This window comes from Aspergillus candidus (genome assembly GCF_002847045.1).
Source record: "Aspergillus candidus strain CBS 102.13 unplaced genomic scaffold BDW47scaffold_47, whole genome shotgun sequence".
NCBI lineage: Eukaryota > Fungi > Ascomycota > Eurotiomycetes > Eurotiales > Aspergillaceae > Aspergillus > Aspergillus candidus.
Genome location: NW_020194052.1, coordinates 151706 through 167254, shown reverse-complemented (window position 1 = coordinate 167254; position 15549 = coordinate 151706). Strand labels below are relative to the sequence as shown.

Here is a 15549-nt window from a genome sequence, read left to right as displayed (position 1 = left end):
GGTACTAGAACTGTTGGAACTGGTATCCTGATTATAGGGTGACGACAGTAAGAGTGGGGTATTTAGTTCCCTGGTCTTGACAATCACAGCCTGTTGAGAGAAGAAAGCTGCTACCTGTACAGAAAAGGGATTCGGAAGCAACTTATCTGCAGGGCAGATTAAAGGAATAATGTAAGACACATATCTTCAACAACAAGGCATCCTCAGCCGACTATGATGTCATCGAGTCTTGTTAAATATTCCTACAGACAAGGGCCACGGGCGCGTGTACCCCAGGAATGATATCCGCGGCCGTGATAGAGTTAAGCCTAATCAAGGGCAGAGCACCCCGCATGAAGTTTTTATCACCCATTTCTTGTATTTTACAATCTCTGGGATAATCTTGTTTAAGTAGAATATCTTGTATCCCCGCAGTGGGATGATAGCCCAAATTCATTCAAAACAGCAAAAGATAAACAGAAAAAATGTGTTCATGAACCCTTTCACATATGGATGTTTGTATGATAGACATTGTGAAAGAACCATGATCTACAGCAAAAGTAAGAGCCCTTAGTAGGAAAAAGGCAATTGTTTACGGGATTTCTATCAGGTAAGCTCTGTCCTTATTACAATTCGTGGAGCAGCAAGTGGATATCTGTACATGTCAGTTGCCAAGATATTTTATAGAAATCCAAGGTCTGCGACATGGTTTTCTTGGATGTCAAGAATGAGGCATTTACTGATTTTTGAATTTCCTCTTGTTTTTGGTATATCAGGCCTTTGATTTGTGCATACTATCACTCATGGTCTCCAATCATATCTATCACTCCGAGAAGCATGCGGGGACGGGTGACACTGCATGGTAGGGGTCGTGACAAAATAGTGCCGATCGAGCAGGACACCAGCAGCGGCCATATCCGTATGTGTACCCACAACACTCGACTTTTTCAGTCTCTCAGGTCGTTTTTTTTGTTTATTATCATTAGCCTTGCTTTAATTAGTGATGATTTGACATACCAATAGCTACAGGATGGTCCCACTCCTCCCAAAGAAGGAAATAATATTTCACCTAATATGCTGTAATACTTCGATGTAATCTTTGATATTCGGAGCTTTCCACAAAGTGATCTTTAACATTCGGAACTTTCCATAAAGGGATCTTTAACATTCGGAGCTTTCCATAAAGGATCTCAAATACTAAGGAGTCATGTGTGGGCTAGCAACTAGCACGAGCATGCTATGTTATTAACCCTGCGGTCATAATTAGAGTAACTCTACTGCGGCATTAAAACATAACCCCTACTTAGAAGTGCTGTGAAAAAAAAATAATAGGGCAGGACTGGTTGACAATGTGGAATAGTCAAGGTAGTGAGATTTGACAGATCCTGATCACAATCTATCATAATCCTCACCACTTAGTAGTGGTTGCGAACTTTGATAGAATAAATGAATAATTGAATGAGATCAGACAATGCCTCATATAATTTCTACTAATAGGGAACTAATATCTTTTGTATTCTCATCCTGTCTCCAATTTTATTATTCACTTATCTTTTGACACTTAATATATATAGGGATAGTCAAATAATGTTGCATGTGGAGCTGTGAAACAGTAAATCAGGCTCTCAAGGAACATCACATGCAAGGGATAAGTATATACTCACCCACAGTTGGCATGGGCTGCAGTGTTTGAAGAAACCCCAACACATTCACAATGATACAATAATACCATGGTATCATCTCTGTTCTGTCATATCTTGCATGACAGCAAATAAGACTCCCATTATAGTATACGTGATGCTCAGGAGAACACTAGTTGATTATGAACTTAGTATATAGAACTTATAATTTGGATCACGTTTTGTATCTGATTAATAACTGGTTAATTAGTGTTTCTAGAGGTGTTGTTATTACTCTAATGCACATCAAAGTGAACAGAGATATAGATAAAAGAGTCTAAAAGCTTTTCCTATTCATTGCCACGGTGGATTTGAAATCATCATAAAATATATACAGTGCGTAACAAATCAACAGGGCTTGGCTTCCATCAAGATTTCATCAGGCCAAAAAGATACAATGTTGGAGCGGTAACAAGCACCGAGTTACTAACTACTAATTATTTGTAAATCATGGGACGGCGCAATAAAACTGAACTTGTATCAAGCGAGGGAGCAGGTTCCCAGCAATATTGATGCACGCAATCCCTATAGTTGCCTCGGAAAACCCTGTTTACAACGGCCTCCGAATTGAAATGCTTGCAGTAGTTTCCTGCCCTCCGTTTTCCTCTCTGGTAGAAAGGGATTACGTACTCGAGTCCGAGGATAGCCGAGTTCTCGATTCTGTAAAGTATATATATGTGCACCGTAGCAGCTTCCTTCAATGAACAAGATCGGTATCGTTTTCAGTGCTGAAAGACCCCCAAGAATTCCAAGTAGATTATTCTTTCGTCGACGTTAAGAATGGCAGTCCCCTCGAATGAGTACAACTATGACGTCGAAAAGGTGCGGGAGACTGAATATCCTATGCTCAAAGGTACCTCTCAGAGAAACCGGTCTCAATGGTCAGGAGGAGACGCTAATTAAGAATGTTCTGAACATCTCAGGAGAAGTATACCTGGACCATGCAGGTACAACGCTTTATTCCAGTTCTTTAATCAGAGAATACCTGGCCGAATTGTCTGGAAACCTGTACGGAAATCCTCACTCGGAGTCAAGATCGTCTCGGCTCTCGACCGCCCGCGTCCAGGAGACCCGCGAGCATGTTCTACAGTTTTTCCATGCTGATCCAGAACAATTTGATGTTGTGTTTGTTTTGAACGCAACAAGTGCAATCAAGTTGGTTGCGGAGACACTTACATCTCTTCAAACAGGGAGCTCAAACCGTCCTCTCTGGTACGGCTATCACATTGACTCGCATACGAGTGTTGTTGGCCTCCGGCAGCTTGCCAGTGCAGGATACCGCTGTTTCGAGTCAAATGATGCGGTTGATCACTGGCTTGAGACAGGGTCTCACATAGGTGAAGATAAAAGTATAAGATCGTCACCCTCTACAACAGAAAAACCCCCAATAGGACTCTTTGCATACCCAGGACAGTCCAATATGACCGGCCATAGGTTACCATTGAGCTGGCCTGGGCGGTTGAGGCGCTCTAATATTACCGCCAATCAGGAGATGTATTCACTCTTGGATGCAGCTGCATTGGCCTCCACTGCACCATTGGATTTCAGTGATCCGTCAGAGGCAGCAGACTTTACCGCCATCAGTTTTTACAAGATCTTTGGCTTTCCAGATCTTGGTGGACTAATCATCCGCAAAGATGCCGCACATATCTTCCAGGAGCGACTTTATTTTGGTGGTGGAACTGTGGATATGGTCATATGCAATGGCGATCCGTGGCATTCCATGAAGAGCAGCTCTGTTCATGCGGCCCTCGAAGATGGGACAGTACCATTCCACAATATTATAGCACTAGACTGTGCTTTGACAAACCATAAACATCTGTACGGTGGTATGGAACAGGTCTCTCGCCATACTTCAAGGCTAACAGCTATGCTGTATCACGGACTATCCTCCTTACGGCATCAAAATGGTAAAAAAGCTTGCCAAATCTATAAAGATCACTCATCGAGTCACGGGGATAGTAGGACACAGGGAGCAGTGATCGCTTTTAACATTCGATCCGAAGATGGCACATGGGTTATGCTGTCGGATCTGGAAGCTGCCGCCAATGAGCACCATATCCATCTTCGAACAGGGGATGTCTGTAATCCAGGAGGTATTGCCAGACACCTTGAGTTAGCACCATGGGAGCTTCTTAGGAACTTCATGGGTGGTGTTCGCTGTGGCTGTAAAAACATCATAATCGGTCACAAGCCCTCTGGTATTGCAAGAGTGAGCCTCGGGGCTATGACCAACGTCCAGGATGTGGAAACATTCGTGAATTTCGTGCAACAGACCTTCGTCTCAAGTCTATCGTTATACATCCAAAACATCCTTGTATACCCCATTCGAGGGTGCAGTGCGTGGTGGATCGCAGACACGACACCTGTTAATCTTACAAGTAACGGCCTCCACTGGGACGGGCAGTGGTGCTTGGTGGACCTTCAACACGGGACCATATTGACGCCAAAAACAGCACCTCGAGCATTGTTAGTGCACCCCGAGATTGATTCTGACAGTCATACCCTTCGAATCAAAGTTCATCGATCTCTCTGGACTTATCCCATGATTCATAGCAATGTTGTGGTGCATATGGACCGCGAAGTCTCAGATCTTGGTCATACAAGCTCAAAGAAGGACATCCACATGTTCTGGGACGAAGATACAGGCACGAGTGTGCAATTGCTGCTATACAGAGAACTGGAAGTACAAACATTCTTGACTGCCGCCCTGGGCATTCACTGCACCCTGGCCCGAATTGTCGATAAGGAACCCCGGGACGATGACAACGAAACGACGCCGAATAATCTTGACGCGCTGACCATCATGGACCAGTCACACCAGTCGAATGATTCTGGCCTCACAAATGGTTCTCACAAGTTGAATGATTATGACCTATCAAATCACCCTCCGCAAGTTATTGGTTCCCAGCGACCTCGTCAAGTCTCTGTCGCTGAGACCCTGGGGGCTAATATTGTGCTGGCGCCCGTGTGTACAAAGGGATATACACATCAGATTGGGAGACACTATTTTGCATATATCGGACAACGCCGGCAAGAAGCAAATGAAGTCGAGGAAGAAGGCGTCCGTCAGACATACCATCTCGCCCAAATTCGTGAATCAGAATTGTCCACACAAGGGAAACTTCCCAACGAATTTCGGGCAAGTTGCGTAACGAAGAAACTCCTTTCTAATGCAATGAATAGAAGCGACAAGATTGCTTATCCACAGATCCATACAGGACAAATCGTTTTGGCCTAAATAGACCCATTCTTGAACTGCTATCTTTTCGCCAGTATCTTTGGACGCAGATCTGGTGAAGTTATTTTTCTAGTTCATAATTTGCAAAAGTTTGTTATCTTGAAACATTTTAGCCCAGAAGATTGATCATCAGTACCATTTGAAACCTTTAGTACTTAGTTATATTGCATAATTCTACGAGTAGCCCTTACGACATAACCGTGAGGCCCAATCCCTGAGGATATAAACCAATCCAGTAAGCGTCAAAGTAGAGGAGACTCGCATCGCGTCACAAAGGTTAGACAGGGCAACGGTGAACATGTGAGCCGGAGCCTCCGGCTTTGTTAGGACATTGTAGATCCCAAAAGGCGGGACTGAGAGACAGTCGGGAGATATGACCGCGACTAGTGCGGAAGGCGCATTGGCTTGTAGATTCAAAGTATTGATACAAATAAAATGGAGTATGGAGCTACCTTTGCGAGTCTCGCTGCGCTACACAGTAGCCTGTATAGGGAGCTTTATCTACTGTAGCTGAATGCCTCGAAGTACTTTAACATGCCGTTCCTCACCGACATGTGCTGTTATTCATCGCCATAGGCCGGTGGCTTGTATCCGAAAGCCATCCATCTTTTCCCGGCCGTCAAGGTTCGTGGAGTGTATGGGAGGGAGTATCAGAAGACTGGTATGGGGAGTGCAGGAATATTAGCGGGATATTAGACGAAGTGTGGTATCTAAGACTTCGTCAGCTAGGATGGAATATCACATACCCGGAATGAAAGAACGTCGGTTATGGAGGAGTCAGCACTAGGTGGGTGCATTCAAGTCATACTTTCTGTTAATCAAATCAGAGGTAACATTGGTAAAACTCCAGATATCCAACCCGTATAACAACAGGAACCTAAGATCAGCTGCAAGGTTCAAAAATCATCGCGATCAATGAAGAAATTAACAAGTATGATAAAATTTCATGGTTTGAACTATAATCGAAAATTATGAAGCAAGAGCTGCGATAGTACAAGTGATCAAATAGTCAAGCTTATTCGAGTAACCTGCTTCCCCTGATAAACTTGGTTTCCTGGGTGTCATGTTGTCTCTTTTATTCACTGGTGTCTCTCCTATACCATCACATGGACAGACACAGCACGTGTGATATTTTAGCAAATTAACTATACATGTGTCATACTAAGGACTCGGCCATCACAATATCATCCATCCCAGATCACCGTCCCGGTACATTCTTCCACCCTGTCATCTCCGCCTCGGTGTCCATGCCATTGGCTCGGATTAGCAAAACAAAGGACCAGGAGGTCCCATGAAACAATTATCTTTCGTGACATTTCATGATGATTTCAAAAATACCAATTAGCACCTTGCATCCCTACTAGCTTCAGTCCAATGATGTTAGCCTTACGCTTGAGGGGGGGGTCTGTGGTGGTGGATCCACCTCCGATTCCGATCGGTCTCAACCACAGCCCGGGCCCGTCGATCAAAATGCAGGCCACCCGGAGTGGACCTCCCACTCCACCCCTCTGGTATGAAGTGGTATCGCTCTACCGAGGCAGAGCATCCTGTATGTATTTATGACCGCGCCCCCTCCCTCCTTTCGTTGGCATCATCGTTGTCTCACTGAGTCCCCTGTATGGATATTTCGATGCCAACATGGGCAAGCCAAACAAGCCAAGGAAGCCCCAGACGCCGCTGGACCAACTGCCGATCCAAGCGAGGCTTAAGATCAAAAAATACTCGCCGGATGTCTGCGATGCGGCGATTAAGGGACAAGAGATTCCGGTCGCACTGGGCTATGAGCTGACGCGGTTCAGTGTGATCCGGGGCATCCGACACCATCATGGCTTCGCCCAGGAGCTGCGCGGAGTGACTCCCGAGTTCACTCGTGCCTTGAATGCCCGCGATATCATGAGCGGGATCATTCCCACAATATCACACCCGGATGAGACTCCTTACTGCATTTGGTATCCGGATATCCCAACGGAGCATACCCTGCGAGCTCTGGTTCAGCGCTATCCCGATATGATTTATCAGGCGGCTCGTGCCTGTGCCATCGCTGGATACTTCGACCTATACAAAAAGCTTGATCCTGTCCCAGAGGTCCATGTCGCAGAAGAAGCTAGCCATGCCGGGGTCCAGAGGATCAGCAAGGGAAGCCAGGAAATTGCCCGCCATATAATATCACAGCCCGTGAAATTCGCCATTATGAACGACTACACGCGGACAGTCGATGTTACCAACCCTCGCATGGCTTTTTTGAATGGCGACACTGCGGTTTATTCTAGTCTGTCTGCCCGACGAAAACATCTGGAGCCGAGCGAGCTTTCTGATTTCTACCAAAACTTCTGGGATCCTCATTGCCGGTTTGCCTCTTTCAATATTACCGAGGATTGGGGTATTGATGATCATGACCAGGAGGAGCCCGAGCCCGCAGAGAGTTACTTTCCGCTTTTGTACGGGCCGCTACCAAGGGACCTGCCTCCCATCAACAAGGATAAATTGATACTGATAGCCGCCTACTGCGGTGATATCGACCGTTATACACGTTTACACAGACCGTCGCTGATTCGCAGTGAATTCCTCTGCGTCATCCGTGGCATCTACCATAACCCGTTCTGGGCGAAATGGTGGAGCACGCAGATCCCCAAGCATACAGGGTCGCGGTTCACGGAATTTGAGGAAATCATGATCCAGCGGGCAGTCAACGCTCGGCGTATTATGTCTGATGATGTCACATGGGTCACGCCAGACACGCCGAAAGATCTGCTCCCGAGGAACATCTGGTTCCCGCAGCGAGCTTGTCCAGAAACGTACGAGCGGTTGGCTCGTATTAGGCCCGATATGCTGTGGCTATGCCTTTATGCCTGCATTGTGGCCAATTATCGAGACCTGTGGGATAAACTCTTACTACCACCGTCCTCTGCCACCCTCGCCATTGGTCAGATGCCACCGGTTGCCGAGGGGGGCGAGGCCCAAAAGTTGAAGCTTCAACGGCTTTCAGAGATAGCTGACCCGATACTATGGATGGAAGCCAAGGCATCGCGCAACGATCACTACCAATGCGATATCAAAGCGGCTGTTCCTGACGCTATACAGTCACTCGAGCCCCACTCAGGTCGTGCCCCTGCATTAATGTTTTATTACTCGTCGCAGGACCTATACTACCCTACACCAGACAGTCGCTCCAGATGGGTGCACACAAACGATCCGGTTCATGTTTCTGTCTCCGGCGGCAGAGTTTATGGCGAGGACTACGATCGATATGACGGCGTGTCGGCTCAAGTGCCTGGTATAGACTTCGCCGTGTTTGCCAGGGATGCAGTCGGCGTAGATCATGAGGTTTGGAAGGAGAAGGGAGACACTTGTCTGAAACTACACGAAGTGTACGAATTGCTGGACATAGGGGGTTCTTGTCCCTAGCATCAAGTTGAGATCCGTGGAATTGTGAGATCTACAATCGGCCACACCTCGGCTGACTTGCATTCTTGTCCCACGTACAATAAAGTTTTTTTAAGTTTTTTTTTTTTGAAAAAAAAAAAAATCTTGCAACTTTTTGCGACTATTTACAGTCCTTCACAGTCATCAATATCATCACTATTCTCATCATTCTCATTAGTACTCCACAGGTTATGATTCCGGAGCCTCTACGGCTACTGTGGTATCCATTCCTCTACCTAAACTATCCTTTCTGGCGCCTTTCTCGGTCATCTCACATCTCATCCGTCATCTCGCCACCTTGTCAAAGTTTTCAACACGTCCACGTCCATGTTCACGTATACGGATACCCCAATTACCAAGTCCATCTCTATCCAACGGCAGATGATATCGATGATTGGAACGCGAAGACGTGGGGCTGGCGCGGTTGTCGCAACCTCCCACCCAACGGTACGTGATGGATCCCTTCCAGCAGCATAACGGTACTAAGCTACCAACCGATTCTAACAGCGAATCAGGTAAAATATGCGTCAGTCAGGGTGACCCGCCCATGCCTGTAGCGATGCGAAATGCTGTCTGTGGGCCGCAAAAGCCCGGGACTAGGAGACCGGAGAACTGGGATGACATTGCGGAATTGAACCCTTGTCCACTCAACGCCTGCTGTGATGTTTGGGGGTATGTCTCCAAGTTTGATATGTCGATCTTCCTCCCCAGATACCGTGATTCTAACTCGAGTTTATAGTCAATGTGGTATCACTCCCAATTTTTGCACGGCAACAGAGGTACGCTCTCCCCCATTTTGGTTCAACCCCGTGCCTTCTTCTTGTCACCCCGCCCCCCCTCCATCTCCATCAAGGGATAAAATGACGGTCCGCCTATGCTGACCCCCAATAGTCGACCACGGGCGCGCCGGGGACGGCCAAAAATGGCACGAACGGATGCATCTCCAATTGTGGTATCCATCTGAAGCTAAACACTGACGCCCCTACCGAGCCGGCTGTCATGGCATATTACGAAGCATTCAACAATCAGCGGCCGTGTCTACAGCTTTCGGTAGAAACGATCGAAGAAGTGACCAAGACGGGTGTTGAGGATGGCGATCTGGAAATTGATTCGGCGTGGAGCCACATCCATTTCGCGTTTGCCAACATCACAGAGGACTTCAAGGTCGACATGACGGGTGTCGAAGACGAGTTCGAGGCTTTCAAACGGTTGAAGACGCCCTCAGGTTACAAAGGAGCCATCAAGCAAAAAGTTCTTTCATTCGGCGGGTGGTCCTTTTCAACTGGCCGCGACTCATACGCTATATTTCGCAAGGGGGTTACCGACGTCCAGCGTTCACTCTTTGCCACCAACGTTGTGAACTTCGCCAAGGACAATGGTTTGGATGGCTTGGACTTTGATTGGGAGTATCCTGGCGCACCGGACATTCCTGGAATTCCCCCCGGTGATCCGGGGGACGGCGAGCGCTATCTGAACTTTCTGAAGGGGGTTCAGGACCAACTCCTATCTGACAAGATACTTTCTGTTGCTATCCTGTCCTTATACTACCTGAAGGGATTTCCTATCCAGGAAATGTCAGATATTATAAGTTATATGGTGTTCATGACATATGATCTTCACAGTCAGTGGGACTGGAATAATAGTCATGCCATGGATGATTGCAATAGCAGCGCCTGCCTTTAATCTCATGTTAATACTACTGAGATTGCGCTCGCCTTCTCCATGATTACCAAGGCCGGCGTACCGAACAACAAGATTTTCGGTGGGGTGGCTAGCTATGGCCGGTTATTTGAAATAGAAGATCTATCCTGTCATGGTCCCGGGTGCAAGTTTACCAGCCCGGAGTCCAGAGCTATCATGGGGGGATGCACCAGGACTCCGGGCTACATTGCAGAAGCTGAGATTTACTGGTGGCTCGAGAATGGGGGTGAAGATATCACCACCTACTATAATGACGCGAGCGCCGCGATAATCACTTACTTGGTCAATGGGACCTGGGTGTCCTATAACAACAAGACCCATTAATTATCCCGGCTTCTGGATTGGTGGTACGAGGGTCATTTTGCTGGGACGGCTCTTTGGGCGCTGGATCTGACCGAATTTGTCTCCCAATACCCGGATGGTACACACATCAAACCGACGTACCCAATCAACTGCACGCGCTCATTTGACGATCTCGATGATTTGGCCTCCGCTACCGGCATTGAGGATGAGTGCATGAACATCTACATTCTGCAGGCCCTGTCTAAAAATCTCACAGCATCCCTAGACAAGTATCAAGACCAACTAGACCACGATTACGACCAGAAGTTCGGCTGGTACGAGGACGCTATTCGAGGATCAGCGCCCCAATCGCTGGAATCGTTTGTTAACGTCAACGCTTCGTCATATTTTGACTGCTCTGTGACCAAATGGGGTCGGAATCATACCGACTTCGGCTGCTTCTCCGACAGCGACAGCGAGGACGAGGTATACTGGACTCCCCGCAACACGACCCAATTCGAAGCCGACCTGTTCGCTTCCTCGGGGATTTCGGCCGATTGGTTGGCATACGGTCACCACAAGGAAAGGCTCAATAGCGCCAAAAGTGGGGTCAGCTGGACTGCCAATTATTACGGCGCTCCCTATCTAAAGGACGAATTCCAAATCAGCAATCCTAAGGACATGATCGCCAAGAGGCTATCAGCGATTGCCGACTTTCACGAGAATCTGGACTTTACGGCCTTCCTTGCCCACCAATCTATGTATATGGGCGACGTGAGCGACGCCGTGGATGGCGCATCGTTGGTGGTGTTCATGATCTCCTCCTCCGTCACCAGTATGTCCCAAGTGGCGCACGTGGAGGAAGATTACGAGGATGAGAAGATCAAGTCCCTCATCGTTTTGTTCGTCTCGGCCATCCTCTTTGTCATCCCCGGTATCCAGGAGGGAGCCGAGGCCTTGGAACTGGTGATGATCGCCAACATGCTGAGAATGGTCGGCACAGTCGGGGATGTGGCCATGAGTGCGTACGACGTGATTCAGGCCAAGGACAATGCCCCTGCGGCGGTCTTTGCTGCTCTGCTGGGCGGCCTCGGTGCACTGAATATGGTAAAAGCGCCAAAGAGCTTTGGCACCGCTGCCAGAGCAAGAAGGGGGATGAGTGCGGAGCATGTGGAATCGTTGGGAACGGAGGTGAGGGGAGGGCTGGGCCAAGTTGAGCAGTTGGTCAAGCGGTGCTTTTAGACATCTCACTTTGACAACTTCGTCAATTGATTTGTCATAAGGCTTGTCTATGATTCGATGCATGCAGTTTCTTCTGCTAAATACGAGGGACTTGTTGCATGATATATATATACCTATCATCCAGTATGTTATTAAAATTGAAAATCTACATAGGACCAAGAGCAGTCCAAGTGATAATCCGTTGAATCTCAGCTTCTGCGTCAAAGTCATGTACTCTTCCTGCCGCGGTCCTGGTATACCATTTCATTCACTGCCCAGCTGAACCCCAGGTCATTGACTTGCCGATCAAGTCAGTGATTATACGGCTCTCAGCGTAACTCACCTAGCTGATCTCGGGAATACCTGAATTTCAGGTCGAGCAGGGGAACATGGCCACCTCTAATCCTGAACGAGTGCTATGTTTTGGGTTCTGGGAACAGAAGCTCTAGCTATCCCCCATGGTCCCTTGATTATCATCCATATGAGCGGGACAGGCAAATGCCAGCACCTGGAAATTTCCGAATATATCAACTCTTCTCCGATTTGTCACTTCAATCCCTTCCGTATGTCGTGATAGTTACATATTTTGGCGCGCACTCCGCCATTGTGCTAAACAAGATTCATCCGGTACAAAATCTCATGATGGCCCACATGGCTTTTCTAGTCTCCTGAATGTTCTTGATATGAAGGTTCTTCGACCCTAAACCTGCTTGATCCTATACTTGAGAAAGAAACTAGGTGTATACATCTAGTATTGATCGGGTTAGCTTCCCGGATCCAATTGCTCAATTCGCGGAGATCCACTAATATATAGTGCAGGTGATGGTTTTGGCTAACCTTTTTTGCTACTCTTCATAACCAGCACTTGTATAATGGGGGTGTCTTGGTTTGAGATTGTGATTTAGAACATGGCTTCTAACAAACTTCTCGCACAGGTGGTAATTTTAGTTGGCTTGGACCATGACATCTTGGAGGAGAAGGGGAACGCTTATCTGACACTGTACGAAGCGTACAAATTGCTGGGTGCGGGCAAAGCGTCTTACCAAGATCTGGCAGAAAGTCACCATGGCATAATGTTTAGGTGTGGTCTTTCCTGTCTCTTGGCCAAATCTCGCCCAAATTTAGTGTTGGTTTTGTCCCGGTCAAACTGGCTAGAACAGAGATAAGATCTTTGAAGACTCCTTCTAGGGACTACATTGCTATTATAGGTGTAAGAATTGGACACGGAGTAGGCTAAAGAAATGGAAAGTTGAAAGAATACTAATGATAGTCGTAGTAATAATTTGAAACTTGTGTACCCGTAGACCAGTCTATTCGACAAACTCTTGCACCTGCTGGCGCTACGCACAGAGCAACTAAATGATCATCTCCGTGACTTGCTACCAACCTCTTTCTTTATACATAACATAATCGCCCACTGTTATAACAGAGTTGACCTTACAATATCTAGTGTCGGCTTAGTTAGCAGCAATATCCGCATCGAGATATTAGAGCTGAGCGGTTGTGGCCTGCATCCCCCGGCAATTCATGACCGTCTACTCGGCGGCGGTGGTATCATTGAATGGGATACCACCTGTGCGCCACTTTTCAATCATTAAACAAGATATTAATAATGTGCCATTGTACGAGGTTCGAAATGACTTACCTGGGCGGTCTTGCTCATCCCACGATTCCGGTTCCAGCAGGGCAGCATGACGGTACGTGATGGCAAATGGGTGCCATTTCTCGGCTCCCGGGAATCAGTGCTCTTGTCATCCCCCCATAGTCACTTAGTCATGGTCCCTATGAGCGGGAAAGCGACTTATGCCGGATGCTGGGCATCTCAATATATGAGCACTTTGCCACTTCAGCTCTTTTCAGGTGCAAAACCTGACATTAGCACCGTCGTGTGTTATCGCATCAGATTTTCGCATCTAACAGAAGAGTGCCCGGGAGCATTACTTGGACTTAATCGCGATCGCTACGGAATTATAACCTCGTGCGAGAAGAGGTCCTTTGCTACCTGGCCGAGTTCAAACTCTATACAGTCCAAAGGAGAGCTAGGCTAGACCGCTCGGTTTACGCGACATGTACTATTTCCACCGCAAATTCGACGGTTACATGGTCTGCCAAATGGGCGTGGATGTCCTGGGCGACGTTCATTCGGCCTCTATTCATCACATCATATGGCGGTGGGCAAGCAGCGAACAGTGTATTACAGATTTTGGATTCTGTGATACGTTGATCGAGGACTGCATGATGAAATATTCAAAGTTTCCGTACCACGTCTGTGTCTTATTTCTCGAATCCTATCTCCCAGCCCACAGGACCCAGATCCATTGTGGGTAGTAAACTCAAGACGTTCAGCAGGTGAAAATTGGACTGTTTGGCAAGGCTCATCCATAAGTTAGGCACCCAGGCCTCTGAATTCTGCTCCTCGAGGCGGGTGACCGGTCTCCTTTAAGGAGAGAGGTAGTAAACTCCAGAAGCGTGCACCATCTCTCCGGAGGCAAGCAGAATCACCAGTGGACAAGTCACCATGACATGAGGTCTTTAGCCGAGTGAATGGGATGCATGTGGAAGTAGGTCAGAAAGACAACAAGATCGCTCAACCAGAACAGAGGCAGTATATCGTGTAGGTGACTGAGAAGCTTGGGACTTGATCACTTTCTGTAACATTGACGTCGATCATTGTTCCATTGCTCCCGACCCAATACGGCAGTAGCAACGCGGGAGTTTGGCCAACCTCACAGGTGGAAGCAGCGATTGTTACGGAACCTCATCTAGATTCCCAGGTCAACAATCCCACATACATAATTTCCAAGAAGCTATCGGTCATAGATATAGACTTCACGGCTCTCTCACCACCTATTCCACGTACAGGGATACCTGCGACGCTGTGGATTAGGGTTGTTGGTGTCCAACTCCTACACGGGACCAAAAAGCAGTCCAGGTGATTAACTGTCAAGTCTCAGCTTCTGCACCACGCCTGTCAATCATAAAATGATGTAGGTGAAGACTGATATATGTGACAGAATTAGTCAGTCCTTCGTCATTTGCGTGGCGATGACGTCTCTGAGATCGACGTCATATCTCTTCAACACGACTCGCTACGTTCCCAATGGCTGTAATTTCCACTCAATCTACAGTACATTGACGAGCGAGACACACTCTCTCAGTACTCAACATTTTAAACTCTCCGGAGGCAGACCACCGCAACGACAATGCAGGACAAGTTCAACGTGGTCGTCATCGGCGACGAAGCCGTTGGGAAATCAGCCCTCATCATACGGGTAAGTTTCATGGAGGCCGGAGAATATAATACCGACACAATATGGGCGCGAACTGAGTGACTTCGACAGCTTTGCCTTGACCACTTCCCCGAAAGTCACGCGCCGACCGCGGACGACACGATCCGCAAACCGGCGGTCATCGACAACAAATCGTGTCTGGTCAACATCATCGACACGGCCGGACGCGACGAATACGCCTCGCAGCTTGAGGAGTGGATGAGCCACGGGGACGCCTTCCTCCTGGCCTACGACGTCACCTCGCGAGCCTCATTCGACCATGTTATAAAGTACTACAAACAGGTCCGTCGGATGAAGCTGGGTCGCGGGCTGGCCAAACTGAGCTCGGAGCGGATGCTGCTCCGGTCGCCACACGCCGTGTCTGTGGTGCTGGTCGGTAACAAGATCGATCTGGCGGAGTCGAGGGTGATATCGACTGAGGAAGGCAGACGGCGGGCAGCGTCATTAGGATGTGGCTATACGGAAACCTCCGCCAAGGAGAATGTCAATGTAGAGGAGCCGTTTGTCATGGCCGTCCGATGGCTCCGACAGGGGCGACGACCCGACTCTGAGGCTGACGCAGACGCGAAGAAGTCGGGGTGTTCGGGGCTGAAGGCTTGCCCACCAGGACGATCCAAGTGTACGATCTTATAGGGGAAATATCGGGCAAATATCGGGTCCTTGTTCCATGCCGGCTAAATGATATGTGATCGTCGCGGCTCCTTCCGGACTAAGATTTAGTTACACGTCCCCG

General features: G+C 48.0%; 3 protein-coding genes across 3 annotated transcripts; all 3 read left to right on the top strand.

The window, feature by feature from the left end:
- Positions 1-2438: 2438 nt before the first annotated feature.
- Positions 2439-4899, top strand: BDW47DRAFT_119598 (pyridoxal phosphate-dependent transferase; the record flags this gene model as incomplete). The annotated part of the gene is made up of 4 exons (XM_024815367.1): positions 2439-2511; positions 2639-3212; positions 3243-4312; positions 4346-4899. 4 exons carry the CDS (start codon positions 2439-2441, stop codon positions 4897-4899), a joined length of 2271 nt encoding a protein of 756 aa, XP_024669431.1.
- A 1638-nt stretch (positions 4900-6537) lies between these two features.
- On the top strand, positions 6538-8321 carry BDW47DRAFT_133500 (uncharacterized protein; the record flags this gene model as incomplete). The annotated part of the gene is made up of 1 exon (XM_024817850.1): positions 6538-8321. One exon carries the CDS (start codon positions 6538-6540, stop codon positions 8302-8304), a length of 1767 nt encoding a protein of 588 aa, XP_024669430.1. The 3' UTR covers positions 8305-8321.
- Positions 8322-14729: 6408 nt separating this feature from the next.
- BDW47DRAFT_128207 (Ras family protein) lies at positions 14730-15449 on the top strand (the record flags this gene model as incomplete). The annotated part of the gene is made up of 2 exons (XM_024816814.1): positions 14730-14798; positions 14868-15449. 2 exons carry the CDS (start codon positions 14730-14732, stop codon positions 15447-15449), a joined length of 651 nt encoding a protein of 216 aa, XP_024669429.1.
- Between the last annotated feature and the right edge of the window lie 100 nt (positions 15450-15549).